Source organism: Ornithorhynchus anatinus, chromosome 1 (assembly GCF_004115215.2).
Source record: "Ornithorhynchus anatinus isolate Pmale09 chromosome 1, mOrnAna1.pri.v4, whole genome shotgun sequence".
Lineage (NCBI taxonomy): Eukaryota > Metazoa > Chordata > Mammalia > Monotremata > Ornithorhynchidae > Ornithorhynchus > Ornithorhynchus anatinus.
This window is the reverse complement of record NC_041728.1, coordinates 117,872,636-117,896,722: the sequence shown is the minus strand read 5'-3', so window position 1 is coordinate 117,896,722 and position 24,087 is coordinate 117,872,636. Positions and strand designations below refer to the sequence as shown.

Here is a 24,087-nt window from a genome sequence, read left to right as displayed (position 1 = left end):
CAGATATGCACTTAATTGCTGTGGGCCTGGGAGGGGAGGTGAATAAAGGGAGCAAGTCAAGGTGATGCAGAAGGGAGTGGGAGAAGAAGAAAGGAGATCTTTGTCAGGGAAGGCCTCTTAGAGGAGATATACATTCGATAAGGCTTTGAAGAGGGGGAGAGTCATTGTCTGTCTGATACGAAGAGGGAGGGTGTTCCTGGCCAGAGGCAGAGTGAATTCCTTCCACTACTGATCTATTCCATCAAATCTATATATATAAATCATTTATGATATGATAGACTCTTTTTATCTTCAGTTCAGCAGATGTCTGGTCATGCATCAATTATGATTAATGAATATAAATTTCAACTCCACTGAATGAAAGGAACCAGGGCATGATGTGTCAAGGAATTCAATGACATAGGCTGAAGAACAGCATGGCTTAGTGGATAGAGCACGGGCCTGGGAGTCAGAAGGATATGGGTTCTAATCCCGACTCTTCCACAGGCCTGCTGTGGAACCTTGGGCAAGTCTCTTAACATTTCCAGGCCTAAGTTACTTTGTCTGTAAAATGGGGTTTAAGAGATGAGCCCCATGTGGGACAGAGACTGTGTCCAACCTGCTTAACTTATTTCTACCCCAGTACTTAGTCCAATCCTTAGCATATAGAAAGTGCTTAACACATACCATAATTATAATTATTATTAATGGGAACTTAACAATTTTTTGAATGAAATCAAAAAAAGTTTAGTTGCTTTTTCCTTATTCCTGATAATAATGATTATTACCATTATTATTAAAAATGAATGTGAAATAATCACTGAACCCATGGATTCTAATCCTAGTTCTGCCACTTGTCTGCTGTGTGACCTTGGGCAAGTCTATGTGCCCCAGATACCTCATCTGTAAAATGGGGATTGAGACTGTGAGCCCCAGGTGGGACAGGGACTGTGTCCAAATTTATATGCTTGTATCCAGCCCAGCACTTAGTACAGTGCCTGGCACAAAGTAAGTGCTTAACAAATACCACAGCTATAATTATTATTTCAATTCCTCCAATCGGTGCTAATGACACTGCTGAGCCTCAACAAATAGCTTTCAGTATTTGGCTCCGCTGAAGAGCTGGGAATAAAACCATTTCTTCCAGGCTCCACAGTGTTGCCTAAAGAATGAAGTTCATTCCTGATGTCCAACTCAAAGGAGACAGCAGAGCAAAATAGAAGGGAATGGCATGATGGCTCAATCAGCATTGACATTTAGCTTATCCTGATGACTGTCAGATCATTATGTTGATGCCAAGCTCACCTGCTCCACTTCAATCCAGCTTAAAGGCTATTTTAATATAGCCTAGTCTTGAGCTTATGTATTTTCCATGAATCTACCAAGTCTGAAATTCCATCCATATATAATAATAATAATGTTGGTATTTCTTAAGTGCTTATTATGTGCAGACCACTGTTCTAAGCACTGGGGTAGACACAGGGTAATCAGGTTGCCCCTCGTGAGGTTCACAGTTAATCCCCATTTTACAGAGGAGGTCACTGAGGCACAGAGAAATGAAGTGACTGGAGTTCCATTTGGGGGTATAGGCTTTTTTCTAAGTTCAACATCCCATCTCCTTTGAGTTCCCTTTAAATGATGTATATTGATACAATCAAAACCAATTTAAATTGTGCAAATCTAGATAGTGAAGTAAATCACTGTATTTGTCTTTTCACTAATTTATTTTTTAATGAAGTAGCTCAAAGCCAATTTTATTCATTTCCTATTCAAAAATATGCCTCAGTTTAAAAACAAGCAAGCTAAAAACCCAGCAATGACTGCATTTTCTCTCCACTCTAGTTGTCGTGTGCAAATTATTTATATCAATGTCTGTCTCTCCCTCTAGACTGTAAGCTGTTTGCGGGCAGTAAATATGTCTGCTTATTGTTACATAGTATTCTACTAAGTTCTTAGTATAACATACTGCACACAGTAAGCGCTCAATAAATACAATCGAATGAATGACTGAATATGTATTTTTGGAAGAACTGCGATGGCACATTTAATTAAACAGCTATTTCAATGAATTGTCTTTGAAATTCCTCACTTTTTATTATTATATTATTATGTTCCTTACTGGAAGACTCCCTCTACATTTCTTTTTGATGCAGATACAGGAGTCTTTTATATTTCAAATATTAACTATGACTTCCGTGCCTGCTGGTTTAAGAAAATGAGTCCCCCATTCAGTATTCTGTCAAGGTCCTTCCAAAGTAAATTATAAACCTAGCAGACTTATCTTTCATTCTTCTCTAGTTGCTGCAATGCCCAGGTGATTTTAATTCACTTAATTTCCAACTTCCCAATAATAACTTTAGTACAGATCATCATAGAAATATGCCACCAAGCTACTGGCTATTCACAAACATTAAGTCTACTAGTCAGGCAGGAGAAGAAAAGGCTGGGTGAAGGGACTAGGCACCTTTCTGGAAATGCAAGGGACCTCCTTTCTGGATTTCCACCCTGCCACCGTCAACATTCTGATGATGATGAATGACTGTGGTATTTGTTAAGCGTTTACTATGTGCCAGGCACTGTCCTGGGCCAGGCACTGTCCTGGGCCAGGCACTGGGGTGAATACAAACAAATCAGGTTGGACACAGTTCCTGTCCTATGTAGGACTCACAGTCTTAATTCCCATTTTCCAGTTCAGGTAACTGAGGCCCAGAGAAGTGAAGTGACTTGTCCAAGGTCACACAGCAAACAAGTGGAGGACTAGGGATTAGAAGCCAGGTCCTTCTAACTCCCAGGCCCATGTTTATTCCACTAGGCTATGCAGCTTCTTCTCCATGCTGGTAGTTTTGTGGGTGAACTAGATATTACTGTAGCTAGGTTATACAATTGCTTTTTCTAACCAATGCTCCAATTCAGAGCACATAGCAAACTGTCCCCCACAGTGCTCCATTGGTTTCAGGGCAGCTGCCCCAGTCCTCTGTTTGGAAAAGCTGGCCATAATAATGTTACTTTAGTGCTTACTCTGTGCTGACCCTGTGTGTTCTCCGGCTCTTTCCTCCCTGCTGCAAAAAGCACCATGGCACTTTCCTTTCCCTTCCACTGCCGAGGAACTCTGCTTCCAGAATGTTCTGTGTGCACAGGGCTGGGATTAAAAGCTCCCCCCATGCACTTTCATACTGTTCCCTTGCCTCTGAGACTTTGTCTGTTTTGTGTATTGGTGCTGCATTTTCATGTTTTAATACTCCTGATGTCTCTGTCTCCAATTCCTTCTCCCCACTTAAACTTTACGATTGTGAGCCTTTTACTTCCCCCATCTAGCCTCTCCTCTGCAGTGATTATACGATTGGCTGTATACACTTTCAGCATTTTGATACTGACCCTAGCCTCTCAGTACTTAAGAAAATACACTTATGCTCTATTATTTCCTTTATCCCTAATCTTTTTTAATACGTCTCCTATAGACTATAAGTTCCTTGTGGGCATGGGGATTGTGTTTATCAACTACCAACTCTGTTGTGTTGTACTTTCCCTAGCACTTACTACTATACCATGTGTAATGTATCATTCAAAGTGTCAGTGATGGACTGTGTCTTCTCCCCCCCAAAAAGATACAGGGACCATATCTAATTTCCACCTGTGTATTCACTCCCAGGGCTTAGTATAGTGCTCTGCACTGAGTAAGCACTTAAGTACTATTAGTACCACTATCCCTATGTAAATATGCCTGATAATGAGTAAAAAATATAGAAAAAAGAATGGCAACAATGTAGAAATCATATAATGGCATATCCATCTGATTTAAATCCATAATTTCCACAATTCTTGCTTTTGCAAGAAATGCTGCTCCACTTGAAGTATTAACCAGATCATCTCATATCTTCCCCAGTGCTTAGTACTGTATCAGGCACATCATAAGCACTTAACAAATATCACAATTTTTATTATTTAAAAAAACTAACTTGTCTACTATTTAAAAATAATGGGATGAAAGCATATTTAAAAATGCTCCCAGTAATAAATTATCTCATATAACTATATAATAATCTCATATAATATATAATTTCATATATATTCATTCATGCAGGCATGCATTAATTCATTCATTCAATCCTACTTATTGAGCATTTACTGTGTGCAGAGCACTGTACTAAGCTCTTGCAAAGTACAATTCGGCATCAGATAGAGACTATCCCTACCCAACAACGGCCTCACAGCAACTAACTATTCTATTGAGCACTGATTCAAATTATTTGTGAAAAGGAGTTTCTTTATTAATAGGAAATAATTTTATTTCCTAATTAGAGAAGCAGCTTGACCTAGTGGGTAGAGCACTGGCCTGGAAGTTGGAAGGTCCTGGTGCTAATCCCAACCCTGCCCCTTGTCTGTTGTGTGATCTTGGGCAAGTCACTTAACTACTCTGTGCTTCAGTTACCACATCTGAAAAATGGAGATTAAGACTGGGAGTCCCATGTGGGACATGGATTGGGTCCAACCTGATTACCTTGTATCTACCCCAACACTTAAAAAAGTGCTTACAACATAGTAAGCACTTAACAAATACCATAAACAAGCATTCTATAGGGAGGGGGATTTGAAATAATCTGGGGGACATTAGATCCCAAATGATAGTGCTGTCAGTGAAATTTTTATCAGTTTTTGTGGATGTGGTAGGTGAGAGTGATGGATGGCAAATAATCCTTCCCACATCACATGCAGGTAAATATTGCTCCTTGCTGAGCTGGTGCTTGGGGCAACTTCTCTTTTTCCCTCTTTAAGTAATGATGTTTTTAAAGCCACTGCTCTAAGAACATCATTCATTTATCAATACCGTATGCGAGGCCATGCCAACTTCAGCCGCTCCCTTCCAACCACTTGAAGTTTTGTGGTCTATTGGAGATTCTTGCATTTTTGTGTCTTTATGATATTCCAATTTCCAATTTGCCAATTTCAGCTCATCCTAGAGCAGCTGTCTTCCATGCTCCTCATATGCCCCCCCTTCTCAGAAGAGGTACGATATGACAAGCTTTGCTTTGAAGCTCGTGGGATGATGGGCTTCCAGGATCTCATTTGTTTGTAATACCTTCTTGCCTAGTGATGGTAAATACTGCATGTACTGCAAATGGTCAAGTTGGAGTCGTTGAATGGTATTTATAGAGAGCTTACTCTGTGTGAAACATTGGCTTCTATGGTTGGTCCTGAACTCACTACCCAAAAGACCTGCTCTGTAGGCCTTCAGTTTCTTCCAAATGTGGATATTTTGTTTTGGGATGAATCAAACAGTCAATCCTATTTATTGAGTGCTTACGGTGTGCAGAGCACTATACTATGCACTTGGGAGAGGACAATATAACAGAGTTTGTAGGTACCAAGTCAGTTTTTATAAGGAAAAGGTGTACATATTACAAACTAAGGGTTTATGATGCCCAGTTAAGATCCCTGTACTCCCCAGGATAGTATCTGGCCCATGAATGGCCATTGGCATCATTAGCTGGAATCAACTGGCTAGAAAGGACGGTGTGGGCCAAAGTGGAGAAATCATCTATCTTCTATGTTCTATCCATAATGAGTCTATAATCAAATTAATAATTTCAGTTTTAATATTTTTTTCAGTCTGATGCTCATTTCATCCTCATCATACCTAAGGACTACACTTTCATTCAATTGTATTTATTGAGCGCTTACTATGTGCAGAGCACTGTACTAAGTGCTGGGAATGTACAATTCGGCAACAGATAGAGACAATTCCTGCCCAATGACGGGCTCACAGCCTAAACGGGGGAGATAGACAACAAAACAAAACAAAACAAGTGGATAGTGGTGGACTGTCAGATACGGAAAGGGTGAAGGAGTTCCAGATAAACACTATGGTCTGGTGGAAAGAGCACAGACCTGGGAGTCAGAGGACTTGAGTTCTACTCCTGGCTCCACCACGGTGTGACCTTGAGCAAGTCACTTAACTTCTCTGTGTCTCAGCTTCCTCATCTGCAAAATGGGTGTTCCACACAGTTCTCCCTCTTAGACTGTGAGCCCCATGTGAGACCTGATTATCCTGTCTCTTTCCCAGTGCTTAGTTTAGTGCTTAGTATACAATAAGAACTTAACAAATATGACAATTATCATCTTTATTATTATTATATTATTATTCCAGGCCCAAGGGAGGATGTGGGCATGGGGACAATGGTGGGTAGATGATATTGAAGACCAATCTATCACCAATATTGCCTTCCAATCATTTGCTTGTAAATATTGTCTCAGATGTATAATACCCTGGATCCTAGAACATTTTTATTTCTCCCTGTGTCATAATCTTATCTATTATATATACCTCCAATAAGATGTCGCAAAATGACATTAGCAACTCCACAGATGGGAAATGCATGTATACCTAAGAGGAAGCCATTCTAAGAGTGTGTATATATTCATTCATTCATTCAATCGCATTTACTGATGCTTACTATGTGCAGAGCACTGTACTAAGCACTTGGAATGTACAATTTGGCAACAGAGACAATCCCTGCCCAACAATGGGCTCACAGTCTAAATGGGGGAGACAGACAACAAAACAAAACAAGTAGTCTGGCAGCAATATCATCAAGATAAATAGAATCACAGATATATACACATCATTAACAAAATAAATAGAGTAATTAATATTATATACAAATATGTACAAATGCTGTAGGGAGGGGAAGGGGGAAGAGCAGAGGGAGGGAGTAGGGGGAATGGGGAGGGGAGGAGGAGCAGAGGGAAAGAGAGGGCTCAGTCTGGGAAGGCCTCCTGGAGGAAGTGAGCTCTCAGTAGGACTTTGAAGAGGTGAAGAGAGTTAGTTTGGCAGATGTGAGGAGGTAGGGCATGAGAGCTAGTTTGGCAGATGTGAGGAGGTAGGGCATTCCAGATCAGTAGTAGAACGTGAGCCAGGGGTCCACAGTGGGACAGGTGAGAACGAGAGACCGTGAGGAGATAAGCAGCAGAGGAGCTAAGTGTATGGGGTGGGCAGTAGAAAGAGAAGGGAGGTGAGATAGAAGGGGGATAGGTGAAGGAGAGCTTTGAAGCCAAGAGTGGAGTGTCTGCTATCTATTCCTCTTAAGCATTTATACAGATTTAAAGTAATTTCAATTGACTCTTACTTTTCAGTTTTCATAAACTGTAGTTCAGTTATAGGTTATTTGACATGTGGTTTCATTTTTCAGTTGTGATATTTACATTTTTCTCTTGAATTTATTAGTATAATATTTTGTTTCTTAGCTCAGCAAAGAGAGCCCCTACTATTGTACTTGGAACCAGTTCTGCTTTCTATAAGACAAGAGTGTATTTTTAATCCAGTTGTTGGAAAAAAATCAATCATATTTACTGTGCACAGAATACTATATTAAGCACTTGGGAGAATACAATATAACAGAGTTGGTAGATGTTCCCTGCACACAAGGAGTTTACAATCTAGAGGGAGAAACAAGAATTGAATTACATTACGGATTTGTACATAAAAAAATGTGGGGCTGAGGATAGGGTGAAAATCAAGGTCTTAGAGCAGTAGGCTAATGGAAAGAGCATGGGCCTGGGAGTCCGAGGACTTGGGTTCTAGTCCCAGCTCTGCCACTTGCCTCGTGTAAACTTGGGTAAGGCATTTCACTTCTCTGAGCCTTGGATTCCTCATCTGTAAAATGGAGATTCAATATGTGTTCTCCCTCCTACTAAGAATGTGAGCCCTATGGTGGGAAAAAGATTATGTCTAACCTGAAGAACTTGAATCTACCCACGAGTGTAGAAAAGTGCTTGATACCTAATTAAGTGCCTAAAAAGAGTATTATTATTACCTAAATGAGTACGTGCAGGGAGGTGTCTCTTATGCAGTTAGAAGACCCACCTCAGGAAACTTTAAAGCACAATTCACTTATAGTCTCTCAAGGAAGCAAATTAAAAATAAGAGAATTACTAGCTTGTCATTAGTCATTTTGGATTGTGGTGCCAAAAAGAGCAATTCAATAAAAAACCCAATCTCTTTCTCTGAATTGAACAGTACTCTAAAACAATTCTAGAGTTTGGAAATCGCCAATTCAGGAAAAATCAATCTCTTCCAGAAAAAAAAAAAAAAGCCCTCCAAATCAGAAATATGAAAATGAGCACTGCTATATTCATAACCAGGCTGAAAAATCACTCCTGAATAGATATTAAAATATCTTCATTTGATTAATAAACTTTCTGAGATAGTGCAACATTAAAATAACATACTGAATTCATATAATATTTATTTTAGGTCTCATGGTATCTTCTAAAGCCCTGAAGCATTGAAGTTGGCACTGTTACAGTCTTAAAGAGAATTATTATAGCTTACACTTCAACCTTATCTCCAGATTATACTGCGCTACCTTATCATGAGATATTATAATTCTCTCAACATCCATTTTGTAATGGAAAATCAAAGTTAAAGTCACAGCTGTAGCTACTCTAACATTCATTACTCCTGACACTGATCAGACACATGGGAGTAGACATTTTCTTTTACTGCAGGAACCTGTTGGTTTAAATATTATTATAATAAATACTGCTTCAATTTTAACTTAAAGTCCTTGGAAAAAAGCATAAATCGAGAGCAATAAAATGCCTTTTTTTTCCCTCCAAGGTTGCCACAGGGACAAAAAGAACTCTAAATTAGGTTGTTATCTTTATTGTACAATATAATAGGAAGTACCATCAGGACACTTTGGAGCCAGGATGTTCAAAATTAGCACCAAACACTATCTAGAAATTGGTGTCAGAAATAATATAAAAGTCATTTTGCCCATTTCATTTGCTTTTTTTGTACAAATAATAAAAAAGACATGTAATTTTCTGGTATTGAACTGAGGGCAGGGATCACGTATATTAATTCTATTTTACTCTACCAAGCGATTTGTATAGGGTTCCACCCACAGTAGGAGTTTAATAAATACTATTTGATTGACTGGAGGTGGTCATGGCAGGTGCAAGAAGGTATCAAAAATATCAAAGGTCTTGAGGTATAGGCTCCTTCATTTTTCAGGAAGCCTAGAAAGGGATACCTTAGTTATCCCAGGAGTTATTTGAGCCTAGTCCAGGGAGATCTGGTGATTCCAAGCCAAGACTATTCAAGGGGTAGTCAAGTCTGACCTTCCAAAGGCAAAATTAATTTGGTTCTTTGCACCCACAAAGTCAGAGGCCAATTTAGACCCCAGGACTCTGGGGCAACATTTTGGCTCAGTGGAAAGAGCCCGGGCTTGGGAGTCAGAGGTCATGGATACTAATCCCGGTGGAACCGTTTGTCAGCTCTGTCACTTTGGGCAAGTCACTTCACTTCTCTGTGCCTCAGTTACCTCATCTGTAAAATGGGGATTAAGACCATGAGTCCCACATGGGACAACCTGATCACCTTGTATCCGCCCCCCCAGTGCTTAGAACAGTGCTTTGCACATAGTAAGCACTTAGCAAATACTATCATTATTATGATTATTATAAACACCTTTTGGATAACTAGTGTCCTGAAGATCAGGGTTTATATATGTTAAAGGGGGAGAAATTACCCCCTCAATGTCAATGTAATCACTAAAGGCAATGATAGATATCTACTTTGGAAAACCAGACCACTGACAGTTTGTGAAGGGGCACATATGAAGTTTAAACCACCGTTTCTACTTTGGATCTTTAGAGTCCTGTGAAGGTTTTTTTAGAGTTTCTAAGGCTTCCTCAAAAATCTGTTGCCTAATGACAGTGATCAACCTGTTCCCATGTTCTTACCTAAATTAGGGACTAACACTTTGTCACATAAAAACAATACACATTGAAATTACACCCTTCAAGTTAGAGAATGACTGATCTTTAGCAAACCTATTCACAGTTCTTTGATCTCATCTCTCTCACTGTCAACCTTTTACTTACACCCTCCCTACCCCTTCACATATGACAGAATACTATATTCTCCATCTTCAAAACCCTACTAATATCCCATCTCCTTCAAGAAGTCTTAATAATAATAACAATGACAGTAATAATAGTAATTATTGTTATTATGGTATTTGTTAAGCACTTATTATGTGCCAACCACTGTTCTAAGTGCTAGGGTAGCTATAGATCAGTCGACATCAGGCACAGTTCCTGCCTGACATGGAATCCAGTAATGATTCAGAATGGAGAGTCCCAATCTAGTCTCCATTTCACTGAACCTCCATAATAAGCATGAGGCCACTGAGGCCCAGAGCAGTGAAGGGGCTAACCCAAGATCACACAAAGAGGATTAGAATCCAGGTCCTCTGATTTCCAGGCCTCTGCTCTTTCCACTAGGCCATGCTGTTCTTAAAATCATGCTTAGTAATAGTAATGGGGGTATTTGTTAAGCCCTTACTATGTGTCAAGCACTGTAATAAATGCTGAGGGGGATGCAAACAAATTGTGTTGGACACAGTCCTACATGGGGCTCCAATATCGATTCCCATTTTACAAATGAGGTAGCTGAGGCACAGAGAAGTGAAGTGACTTGCTCAGGGATACATAGCAGGCACGTGGCGGAGCCAAGATTAGAAACCATGACCTTCTGACTCCCAGGCCAGTGCACTATTCATGACAGCATGTGCTATGCATCACATGAAAGAGGGACTATGATGAAGACAGCTTGAAGAAATTCCCAACCTCCTTAAGAAAGAAAGACATCTCTCTTCTTCGGTGAACAATAATAATAATGATGATGATAATAGTAATAACAATTGTGGTGCTTAGGTACTTACTATGTTCCAAGTCCCTCTGGCCTGGAATGACCTCTCTTTTTATACGTAATAATTATGACATTTGTTAAGCACGTACTGTGTGCAAAGTACTGTTCTAAGTGCTGGGGAGGATACAAGTGATCAGGTTGTCCCACATGGGGCTCTGACACACATTCACTCTCCCTCCCCTTTCAAAGCCTTATTGAAGGCACATCTCCTCCAAGAGGCCTTCCCTGACTAAGCCCTCATTTCCTCTTCTTCCATTCCCTTCTGCATCACCTTTGCACTAAGTTCATTCATTCAATCATATTTATTGAGCATTTATTGTGTTCAGAGCACTGTACTAAGCAGTTTTTTAAATTTATCCCTCCATCAGCCTCAGGGCACTTATGTCCATCATTGTAATTTCTTCATTTATATTAAAGTCTGTCTCCCCCTCTAGACTGTAAGCTTGTTTTGGGCAGGGAACAAGTCTATGTACTCTGTTATACTGTACTCTCCTAACTGCTTGGTTCAGTGCTCTGCAAACGGTGAGTGCTCAATAAATATGATTGATTGATTGATTGATTGATGTGAATTCACCTAGGAATTAGTCAGTCTTGCTGATTAACTAGACTTCCCTATTTATTTATTTGTATTAAACTGTCTCCCCCTCTAGACTGTGAACTTGTGGGCAGGAATGTGTCTGTTTATTGATATACTTGACTTTTCCACGTGCTTAGTACAGTGCTTTGCACACAGTAAGTACTCAATAAATACAACTGAATGAATGAATGACTAATCTCTCATCTCCCCATCCTATCTTCCTCCTTATTGCATCACCCATGCACTGTCCCCCCTAAATCTATTCCCCTTAAGCATTTAGGTACTCCCTCTCCCCACAACACACAGCATCTATGTTCATATCCCTAAAGGCGGTTGCCTTCCTTAATTGTAATGTATTTTAAGATCAGTCGCCCCACTAGAATTTAAGTACCTAGGATCTTATGATGATGATGGTATTTGTTAAGTGCTTACTATGTGTAAAGCACTGTTCTAAGCGCTGGGGGGGATACAAGGTGATCAGGATTCTATTTATTGCTATTGTTATTGTCTGTCTGACTCCCCCGATTACATTGTAAGCCTGTCAAAGGGCAGAGACTGTCTCTATCTGTTACCGATTTGTACATTCCAAGTGCTTAGTACAGTGCTCTGCACATAGTAAGTGCTCAATAAATACTATTGAATGAATGAATGAAAGGTTGTCCCATGCCGGGCTCTACAAACTCTACTGAACTCTCCCGAGTTTTTAGGCCAGTGCTCTTCCCAGAATAAGCAGTTCTCTGTCCCCACTTCTTGATTCTGAGCCCACTGCTGGGTAGGGATTATTTCTATTTGTTACCTAATTGAACTTTCCAAGCACTTAGTACAGTGCTCTGCACATAGTAAGTGCTCAATAAATATGATTGAATAAGTACTGTTGGTTGACTGACTGGTATATGGACTTGGGAATGGATACCCTCCATTTTCATTTCCCTTGTGCTCCATTAATCATATTGTTTTTTCTCCAATTTGGTTTTACAGTGATTTTCCAAAGAATATTTAGGTATAACCAGCTTGATTTAGAGCAGTGTTAATTTAGCTTCACATTTATTTTATTCTTGGAAAATATATTTGTTCTGTAATGTAAATGTGATTAAAACAAAACAAGGATGAAAAGAAAATCATGATATGGTATATTAAATGATTAAGCAGTTTTGAGTCTGTTAGCCCAATTCATATTTCCATTTATTAGATGATGGTTCCATTTCCAAGCTATTTTGGTTTACTTAATTTATTCGACTCTTATGTGGGAACTTTTGCCCACAGCAATCCAAAACATGCACTATGTCTAATAATAATAATAATAATGTTGGTATTTGTTAAGCGCTTACTATGTGCCGAGCACTGTTCTAAGCGCTGGGGTAGACATAGGGGAATCAGTTGTCCCACGTGGGGCTTACAGTCTTAATCCCCATTTTACAGATGAGGGAACTGAGGCACAGAGAAGTTAAGTGATTTGCCCACAGTCACACAGCCGACAAGTGGCAGAGCTGGGATTCCAACTCATGAGCCCTGACTCCAAAGCCCGTGCTCTTTCCACTGAGCCGTCTACCACAGGGCAACTGAGCATCAATTTGAAAAAACAATCAAACATAAATGATCTGAGCAGATACTGTCAGTGGTGGGATAGGCTTTGTGATTCCAGTCTTGTTTTCAACTTATTTTCAACTTATTTGAAAAGTAGTATGACCTAGTGGATAATAATAATAATAATAATAATAATAATGATGGCATTTGTTAAGCACTTCTTATGTGCAAAGCACTGTTCTAAGCTCTGGGAAGGATACAAGGTGATCAGGTTGTCCCACATGGGCCTCACAGTCTTAATCCCCATTTTACGGTTGAGGGAACTGAGACACAGAAAAGTGAAGTGACTTGCCCAAAGTCACAGAGCTGACAAGTGGCTCTGCTGGGATTAGAACCCATGACCTCTGACTGCCCAGCCCATGCTCTTTCCACTGAGCCATGCTGCTTCTCTAGAACTCATTCCTGGGAATTAGAAGGACCTATGTTTCAATCCTGGACTCTCTATGTGTCCACTATGTGACCTTGGGTAAGTCACTTAAGTTTTCTGGACCTCAGTTACATCATCTGTAAAATGGGAATTAAAACTGTGAGCCCAATGTAGGACATGGACTGTGTCCATCCTAATTACCTTGTATTTACCCCAGCACTTAGAACAGTTTCTGGCACATAGTAAGCACTCATGAATACCATAAAAATCTGAACAAAGCAAAACGAAACAAAAAACTCAGCTAAAGAAGCAGCATGGTCTAGTGGAAAGAGCATGGGCCTGGGAGTCCGAGGATCTGGGTTCTAATCCCAGCTCTGCCAATGGTTGCTGTGGGATCTAGGGCAAGTCACTTAACTTCTCTGTGCCTCAGTTGTACTCTCCCAACCACGAAATAGAGTACTCTGCATATAGTGAGCACTCAATAATACCACTGATTGATTGACTGATTTTCTCCACTATAAAATGGGATTAAATACCTGTTTTCCCTCCTAATTCAAGGATTTAAGACTGTTGAGCCCCTTCTGGGACAGGGACCACATCCGAACTAATTAACCTGTACCTACCCCAGCGCTTAGAACAGGGTTTGACATATTATAATTAAAAATTCATAAAACAAAATAATAATTCTCTCCTCTTGAGACTGCAGCAGTGCACACTCAACAGAAGCAAAAACAAAAGCAAATTTCCTCCCCTCCTTCTTTTAGAAGCAGGAACTGGCGTACCCCTCTACACTTTGAGTTCACTGTGGTCAAGGAATGTCTCTGTTCATTGCCATAATGTACTCCCAAGTGCTTAGCAAAGTGTTCTGCACACAGAAAACGCTCAATAAATACGATTGACCAACTGCCTGACTTCATGCAGAAAATCTCTTCCTAGGAGGCAGCTACTTGCACTACTATTTATTCTTCTTTTGCCAAATGCATGCCTAAGAACATACTAAGGAAATACAGGAGAAGTGGATTACTCGGGACCAGGCTGAGGACAGGAGAATCACAAGGAAAACAGGTCTACAGTCTTGTTCCTTATCAGTTCTCAAAATGAAGCTTTATGCTGTCATTAGTCTGCTCCATGCAGGGTCCATATATGTGCGAACGGTGTGTAGAAGGAATGTATTCTTTCTTCTCTTTCACTTAAACCCCTATAATGGCATCCTTATGCAGATTTGAGATAACACTTTCTCCTCCATTTTATGGAGCGAAATTGGGCTCATTACCAATTCCCGCTTAATGTGGAGCACTGCCTCTAATAAATCTGAGGAAACTAGCCTTCCTGGACAAAAAACAAAACTGATTAAGGTCATTCATCTTTACTTAAGTTGTCAGTTAGAAAAGGGTGTGTTTGGATATTTCTATATGGAGGCATTCCTGCCAAGACATGACATATTAGAGCATGATTTGGATTGAATGCAATGGAAGAACAGGGGAACCCAGGGCCATAATGAGGCTCTGAATGCGTTACATGGCGATGAGACTTGTAGCAAGGAACATCAATGGTCGGCTCTACTACAGTGTTGGCAGGGGTTCATTACCATTGCACAGGGAACTAATTACAACATTGCTACTATTGTTTCTTGGATACTGAGCTTTAAGCTGTTGATAATTGGTTCCCAGTATCATGCTAATGAACAAGAGACTTGCCGGTGAAAGTTCCAGAGAAACAACTTCTTGAAACAAGTCACAAGAGGCTTTTTTATTTTATACAAAGGTCTTAAATTTCACCCTGCATGACAAGAGCCATATACTACTTCAAAGTTCAGATGCAGGATTCCTCAATCATTCTTGACCAGAATAATAATAATAATGATTAATAATTATGGTATTTGTTAAGTGCTTACTATGTGCCAGAGGCTGTTCTAAGCTCTGGATTAGATACAAGATAATCACGGGCACAGTCCCTGTCCCACATAGGGCTCACAGTCTTAATCCCCATTTTTATAGATGAGGGAACTAAGGCCCAGAGAAGTGAAGTGACTTGCCCAAGGTCACCCAGCAGATAACTTGGGGAGTTGAGATTAGAATCCATGACCTTCTGACTCCCAGGCCCATGCTTTATCCACTAGGCCCTGTTTTTTCTCTAACACCAAAGGATAACTGTGAAAAGAGACCTTCCTGACTGGGAATTGAACACAGGCCTCGGTGATGAAAGCGCCGAATGCTAACCACTTTACTACCAGGGAGCCGAGGCTTGATTATCAACATACTATTTCGATTACTCTCAAGCCATCAGTCAGTAATATCTACTGAGCACTTACTTTCTGCAGAGCACTGTACTAAGCATTTGGGAGAGTACAATATAACAGGGTTGGTAGCTGTTAGGAGGTCACAGTATAGAGGGAAATCAATTCTCTTCTTTTCCTTTCTTTACTTTGGAAACACTGGATCACAAAGAAAACCATTTAATGATAAACTCAAGAGTTTCCCGGAATTCTACCCACAAATTTATATATCCATAATTTATTTATTACATTCACGACTGTCTCCCCTTCTAGACTGTAAGCTTGTTGTGGGCAGGGAATGTGCCTAACAACTCTGTTGTATTGTACTCTCCCAAACACTTAGTACAGTGCTCTACACACAGCAAGCACTCAGTAAAGATGACTGATTGATTGGTTGATGCGGCTACCATGTTATGGGAGGAATATCACTGTGGCATAGAGTTATATTTTATTTGCATAGGTAATGAAGGAAATGAATTTGGAACGAGATGGAGGTTTAGGGAGACGGTAGAGGCTCAGGATTGGATGTGCTTAATTTTCCACTGTGACAAGACAACTAAATGGTTCCATCCCAGAGCCCAGTGGACAGCCACAGTCTCCAGAGCATGGCTGCAGAGCTCCACTGGCTCAGGATGTCTCCAGGGGATGTTAGGAGAGTCACTGCTAAAGTATAGTGATTCTGCCACAACCCCTTTGGGAAGTGGCTGGCAAATGAGGAGCGGCATGGCTTAGTGGAAAGAACACAGATCTGAAAATCAGAAGGACCTGGGTTCTAATCCCGGCTCTGCCACTTGCTGCTGTATTACCTTGGGCAAGTCACTTTGCAACTCTGGGCTTCAGTTCCCTCATCTGTAAAATGGAGATTCAGACTGGGAACCCCATATGGGACTAGGTACAGTGCTTTGCACACAGTAAGTGCTAAATAAATATGATTGAATGAATGACTTGGACCGTGCCCACCCTAATTGGCTTTTATCTATCCCAGTGCTTAGTATAGGGCCTGGCATATAGTACGTGCTTTCAAATACCATTAAAAAATTAATGCTATTTAGAGCCACAGTGCCCCAGCAATGGATGTTGTTGATGCTGCTGCGGAAAAGGAGTGGAAGAAGAGCCCCATTACCCACAGAACAACTTAGGTTATGGCCCAGGAGCACTTAGATGTAGAGGCTGACCTTCTCTGGAAGGAAGTGTGGGTTCTGGATTCCCAGGCTGATTTTAATAATAATGATGATGGAATTTTTTAAGCACTATGTGCCAAGCACTGTTCTAAGCGCTGTATAATAATGATGGCATTTTTAAAGCACTTACTATGTGCCGAGCACTGTTCTAAGCACTGGAATAGATACAAGGTTATCAGGTTGTCCCACGTGGGGCTCACATTCTTAATCCCCATTTTACAGATGAGGTAACTGAGGCACAGAGAAGCGAAGTGACTTGCTCAAAGTCACACAACTGACAAGCGGAGTCAGAATTAGAACCCACGACCTCTGACTCCCAAATCCATCCTCATACACTAAGCCAAGCTGCTTCTCTAACAGAAGTAACCAAAACCTGCACAATTGGTTCAGAACACTGCACAAAGTAAGCACCAGTAAATACCACTGATTGATTGATTGACTGATTGATACTTTCCTTTCTTCACCCCTTAATCACAAAAGTGATCAAAGTCAAATTATGTGTTAAACATATAAGCTCCTTGTGGGCAGGGAATGTATCTGTAATATTGTTACACTGTACGCTCTAAGCACTTAGTACAGTGCTCTGCCCACAGTAAGTGCTCAATAAATACTACTGACTGACTAGTGTTCTTACAACCAAATTGGTTGAAGGATTACATATTATAACTCTTATATCACCTTTTAAATCTTTCCACTTTTTATTTTAACCTGAGGGTGTTTTTTTAAAATTTTACAAATCCCACTTTTGTTTCAGCTAATTAGTCTCCACACCACTTCAATAAATTTAGTGCATTATATGGTGGCCACTACAAAGAGTACAAAATGATTGATCATTCACAAATCAGTCGAAGTTCCACCTTAAATTGTAAACTCCTTGAGGGCAGGGATCTTGCCTATGAACTCTGTTGTACTATCCCAAGTGCTTAGTACAAGCGCTTAGTACAATATTCTGCACATAGTAAGCACATAATATATACTGTTGATTGATTAATTGAAAATTTACACTGAACAGTTCGTCTGATCTGCTATTTGGTCAATATTAACATGGCTTATTGGTAAATATTTGTGGGGGAGCATATGTTGCTCCAATAGTCTTTCTCAAAGACCATCCAATGGCTGATGATACATTTTATGTGCAACTCATATACATTGCATATAAATATACATTACACATACACATATATTGCATGGTATATTAACTTCCCATTTCAAATTAGGCATTTCCTTTCTGCTGATTAAATGAATTCTGATTTATAAAATGAAGTCTGTTTCCCCTCACCTAACTAGATGGTGAGTTTGTCGTAGGCATGGAATGTATCTGTTGTTTTATTGTAGTCTCCCAAGCTCTTAATACAGTGCTTCAGTAAGTGCTCAATAAATCAATTGAATGAATGAGTGAAATGTAAATCTTTGTGAAAATTATTCAGACAGTATTTTTACATGTTAAGTGGTTTGGGGGTTCTATCTCTAGACTGTAAGCTTGTTGTGGGCAGAGAACAGATCTGATTCTGTCTTACTGTACCTTCCAAACAGTTAGTATGGTACTCTGCACACAGTAAGCATGCAGACTGCCATTGATTCACTGACTGTGGGCAAGTCACTTAACTTCTCTGTGCCTCAGTTACCTCATCTGTAAAAAGACGATTAATTGTGAGCCTCGCGTGGGACAACCTGATTACCCTGTATCTACCCCAGCGCTTATAACAGTGCTCTGCACATATTAAGCGCTTAACAAATACCAACATCATTATTATTATTCTTTCCTTTTTTCACCCCTTAATCAAAATTGAAGACAAATTATCTGTTAATTGTAGTGTTCTTATATCCAAACTGGTTGAAGGATTACAAGACATAAAGTATACCTATAATGCACAAGTCTTCAAAATATAGATCCATGTAAATATACCCATTCATTCAATCGTTCAATCACATTTATTGACTGCTTACTATGTGCAGAGCACTGTATTATCTGCTTGGGAGAGTAGAAGATACAATAAACAGATGCATTCCCTGCCAACAACAAGCTTGCAGCCTAGAGGGAGAGACAGACATTAATATAAACAAGTAAATTACAGATATGGACATACATACTGTGGGATTGGTAGTGGGGATGAATAAAGGGAAGAAATCAGGGAGATGCAGAAAGGAGTGGGATGAGAAGAGAGAAGGACTTAGTCAGGGAAGGCTTCTTGGAGGAGATGTGCCTTCATTAAGGCTTTGAAGGAGGGGAGAGTAATTGTCTGTTGGATTTTAGGAGGGAGGGTGTTCCAGGCCAGAGGTAGGACGTGGGTGAGGGGTCAGTTGTGAGACAGGCGAGATAGAGGCAATGTGAGAAGGTTAGCATTAGAGCAGCGAAGTGTGTGGGTTGGAGTAGGGGAGTAATGAGGTGAGGTAGGAGGGGGCAAGGTGACTGAGTGCTGTAAAGTCAATGGTGAGGAGTTTTTGTTTGATATGGAGGTGGATGGGGAACCACTGGAGCTGCTTGAGGAGAGGGGAAACATGGCCTGAACGTTTTTCGTAGAAAAATGATCTGGGCAGCAGAGTGAAGCATGGACTGGAGTGGGGAGAGACAGGAGACCGACAAGGAGGCCGATACAGTAATCAAGACGGGAGAGGATAAGTGATGGTATTAACGTGGTAGCAGTTTGGATGGAGAGGAGAGGGAGCATTTTAGCGATGCTGTGAAGGTGGGACTGACAGGATGTAGTGATGGATTGAATATGTGGGATGAATGAGAGAGCGGAGTCAAGGATAACACCTAGGTTACAGGCTAGTGAGGCAGGAAAGATGGTGATGCTTTCTATAGTGATGGGAAAGACAGGGGGAGGACAACTCATAGTAACTAGGCACATTACAAATGGGACATTCCATCACTCTGATCTCCAAGGATGAGGAAGCCAAAGCCAAAACCAAGAAGTGTATGTGACTTCTATTCTCCTTAGCACCTTCTGAGTCACACCTCTTGGTTCTGCCAGTTCAGGGATGGGGGGCTGTGGGAAGACAGTGGTGAAAGAGAGTCTCTACTCCCTGTGAAAAAATACAGAAGAATATCAAGGGCATCTTTCAGAGGCTTTCCTTGAAGCATGAGCTTTGAGGCATTCAATCAGCTCTCTCCCCCAAACTGTATTCTAGCTCCTCTGCCATTACAACCCAGACCACACATTTGACTCCTCTAATATCAACCTACTGTCTCTGCTTCACACTCATCTCTCTCACCATCAACCCTTTGCTCACATGCTCCTTTCTGTCAGGAATTCCCACCCCTTACATTCATTCATTCAATAGTATTTATTGAGCGCTTAGTATGTGCAGAGCACCGTACTAAGACTGATCGATCAATCAGTGGTATTCACTGAATGCTTACTGTATGCAGAACACTTTACCAAGTGCTTGAGAGAGTAAAAAAATCACACTTTAACAGGCACATTCCCAGCCTACATTGAGTTTACAGTCTAGAAGGGGAAAACAGCATGTGAGCCCCATGTGGGATAGAGACTGTGTCTGACACATAGTAAGCACTTAGCAAATACCATAAATGTCAACAATAGTTTCCCCACCTTCAGTGTCCTACTAAAATCACAGCAGATCATGAACCTATGAGTCAGAAGGTCATCAGTTCTAATTCCAGTTTTGCTACTTGTTTTCTGTGTGATCTTTGCCAAATCACTTCATTTCTTTGGGTCTCAGTTACCTCATCTGTAAAATGCGGATTCAGACTGTGAGCCCCATGTGGGACAGGGACTATATTCAACCTGATCTGCTTCTATCCACCCCTAAGTACAGTCCCTGGCACATAGTAAGCCCTTCATTAACACCACAGTTAATATTATTAAAATCACAGTGTGGTTTAATGGCTAGTCCATGGACCTCAAGCGCTTAGTACAGTGCTCTGCACATAGTAAGCGCTCAATAAATACTATTGAATGAATGAATGACCTGCAAGTCAGAAGGACCTGGGTTCTAATCCCAGCTCCGCCACGTATCTGCCGTGTGATCTTGAACATGTCGTAACTTCCCCGTGCCTCAGTTACCTCATCTATAAAATGGGGATTAAGACGGTGAGCCCCATGTAGGACAGGGACTCAGTCCAACCTGCTTAACTTGTATCTACCCCAGTACTTAGAACAGTGCTTGGTGCATAGTAAGTACTTAACAAGTACCATAATTATTATTACTAAATCTCCTCCAGGAAGCCTTCTCTGACTAATCTCCTATCTCCCCACCCTATTTCCCCTCCTACCGCATCATCAGTGCAAATGGTTTAGTGGAAAAAGCCCAGGCTTGAGAGTCAGAGGACGTGGGTTCTAATCCCAGCTCCGCCACTTGTCTGCTGTGACCTTGGGCAAGCCACTTAACTTCTCTGTGTCTCAGTTACCTCATCTGTTAAATGGGGATGAAGACTGTGAGCCCCACATGGGACAACCTGATGACCTTGTATCTACCCCAGTGCTCAGAACAGTGTTTGGCACATAGTAAATGCTTAACAATACCATTATCATTATTATTAATAAATATCAGAGCTATATAGCAGGGAGTAGAATAAAAGGAAAAGAGGGTTTAGTCAGGGAAGGCTTCTTGGAGGAGATGCACCTTTAATAATGTAGCTATCATTAAAGTGAAACTTTAGACTACAACCTTACCCCGGGGCCAGGGAACATGACTATGTATACTCTCCCAGGTGCTTAGGACTGAGTTCTGCACACAATAAGCACTTAATAAATACCACTAATTGATTTAAACTCAGCTGCTTATCCCCCTACCTGTGGTTTTTTAAAAATTTCTGTCTTCTCCACTAGATTGTTAATGCCTTAAGGCAGTCATTATGTCCACTTGTACCCTCCCAAGTGCTGAGTGCATTACTCTGTAAAGAATGGGTGCTCCATAAATATCATCGATTGAAAACCAGGCAGTGCATCCAGTTTAAATTGGATGTGCTGTAAAGTTTGATCACATTCTAGTATTGTTTTTAACTAAAATGATCAGCAAGCACATGCAAGCCCTAAAGCTCCTTCTATCAATCTTTGCAGCACTGCTGACTTCAATCAGTCAAATCCATGTTACTGACCTGTTTGATGAAGATGATCTCTAGCCACCTCAAACATGTGCAGATGCGAATTTGTGATAGGGTTAAAGGAGCCACAGGCAAGGAGAATAACCGGGATCGTCCCTCTGATCTTCTCAGGTGTGTCGAAATCTTGCACAGCAGCACAATTTGCCTTATAGTCAAAATAACCATTTCAGTAAACAACATCTCAGAAATGTTTGCCAAACCATCCCCACACAACGAAATAGCAAATCATTTCTTTCAGAATAGTCTTAGAAAAGGCAGTATGGCCTAGAAGATAGACCAAGGGCCAGGGAGTCGGAAGGATTTGGATTCCAGTCCCGGCTCTGTCACTTATCTGCTGTGTGACCTTTGGCAAGTCACTAACTTCTCTGTGCCTCAGTTCCTTCATCTGTAAACTGGGGCTTTAAAATAGAGCCCCACGTGGGTGGGACAAGGACTGTGTCCAACATGATTACCTTGTATCTACCCTAGTGCTTAGTACAAGGCCTGGCACACGTTGTTCTTGTTTCATCTGTAAAATGGGGATTAACTGTGAGCCTCAAGTGGGACAACCCGATTACCCTGTGTCTATCCCAGCGCTTAGAACAGTGCTCTGCACATAGTAAGCGCTTAACAAATACCAACATTATTATTATTATTATTATGCTGTCGAGTCACGTCCAACCCATAGCGACGCCATGGACACAGCTCTCCCAGAACGCCCCACTTCCATCTGCAATCTTTCTGGCAGTGTATCCACACAGTTTTCTTGGTAAAAATACAGAAGCAGTTTACCATTGCCTCCTTCCACACAGTAAACCTGAGTCTCTGCCCCCAACTCTCTTCCATGCTGCTGTGCCACAGTAAATGCTTAACAAATGACAATAAAAAAATTCAGAAGCTCAGAGAGCATTGCCTAAAAATAAATATAATGAAAGTTTATCTACTTTGTGTGTTGTTCTCAATCACCATTTCCCTGCATCTTTCCCAGTTATATTCAAGCTCACCACTTCTTTTATTTTAATGGTGTTTGTTAAATGCCTATTTTGTGCCAGGCACTGTACTAAGCCCTGAGGTAGATATTTTTATGGTATTTGTTTAGGGCTTACTATGTGTCAAGGACTGGAGTAGTGTATCTGCACACAACTTCATCAAGTCCCATATCTGGCTCATGGTCAGCAGAACAGGGGTGGAATCCACATGTTGCAGTTGGGGAAACCTCATCTGAGTTTCATTCTCTGTTGAGAATGAAAATGTGGTGACCTCATCTGGAAAATGGGGATTAAGATGTGAGCCCCATGTGGGATAGGGACTGTGTCCAACCTGATTAACTGGTATGTACCCCAGCGCTTAAAACAATGTTTGACAAATAGTAAGTGCTTAACAAGTACCGTAATTATTTTTTTTTATCATTAGTGAATTGAGATTGTGTCAGAGTCAGAGGGACTTGGATTCTAATCCTGGCATTTCCACTTGTCTACTGTGTGACCTTGGGAAAGGCACTTAACTTCTCTGTGCTTCAGTTCCCTCATCTGTAAAATGGGGATTAAGACTGTGATTCCCAATGTGGCACAGGGAGTGTATCCAATGTGATAAGCTTGTATCTACCCCAGGGCTTAGTACAGTGCCTGGTATGTAATAATAATGTTGCTATTTGTTAAGTGCTTACTATGTGCCAAGCACTGTTCTAAGCACTAGGGTAGATACAAGGTAATCAGGCTGTCCCACATAGGGCTCACAGTCTTCATCCCCATTTTACAGATGAGGTCACTGAGGCACAGAGAAGTTAAGTGACTTGCCCAACGTCACACAGTAGACAAGTGGCAGAGCCTGGATTAGAACCCATGACTTCTGACTCCCAAGCCCGTACTCTTTCCACTAAGCCTCGTTGCTTCACACTTAACAAATATAAAAAAAAGGCCGGGACAGAATTAGAACCCAGATCTTCAAACTTTCAAGTCCATGCTCTTTGCATTAGGTCATGCTGCTTTCGAAATGGCAACAGCTGCAGTACAGAAGCTGGCATAATAATAATAATAATAATTACACCACTTGTCAAGTGCTTACTATGTGCCAAGCACTGTTCTAAGCACTGGGGTAGATACAAGTTAATCTAGTTGGACACAGTTCCTGTCCCACATGGAGTTCACATTCTTAATCCCCATTTTACAGATGAGGTCACTGAAGTACAGAGAAGTGAAATGACTTGCCCAGTGTCACCCAGCAGACGTGTGGTGGAATCGAAATTAGAACCCAGGTCCTTCTGACTCCCAGGCCTGGGCTGTATCCACTAAGCCACACTGTTATGCCGATAAAGGCCTGGAGGCATGCACAGTGGTGATTGAAGCTGTAGCTGGCGG

The 24,087-nt window shown here is 40.9% G+C and overlaps 1 protein-coding gene across 1 annotated transcript in view; it reads right to left on the bottom strand.

The window, feature by feature from the left end:
* NMNAT3 (nicotinamide nucleotide adenylyltransferase 3) overlaps nucleotides 1–24,087 on the bottom strand; it is a 98,741-nt gene that overhangs the window by 44,353 nt on the left and 30,301 nt on the right. The window contains exon 3 of the mRNA XM_039914132.1: nucleotides 21,746–21,896. Within this exon, the coding sequence (XP_039770066.1) occupies nucleotides 21,746–21,896 (151 nt within the window). The remainder of the gene's footprint in view (nucleotides 1–21,745; nucleotides 21,897–24,087) is intronic.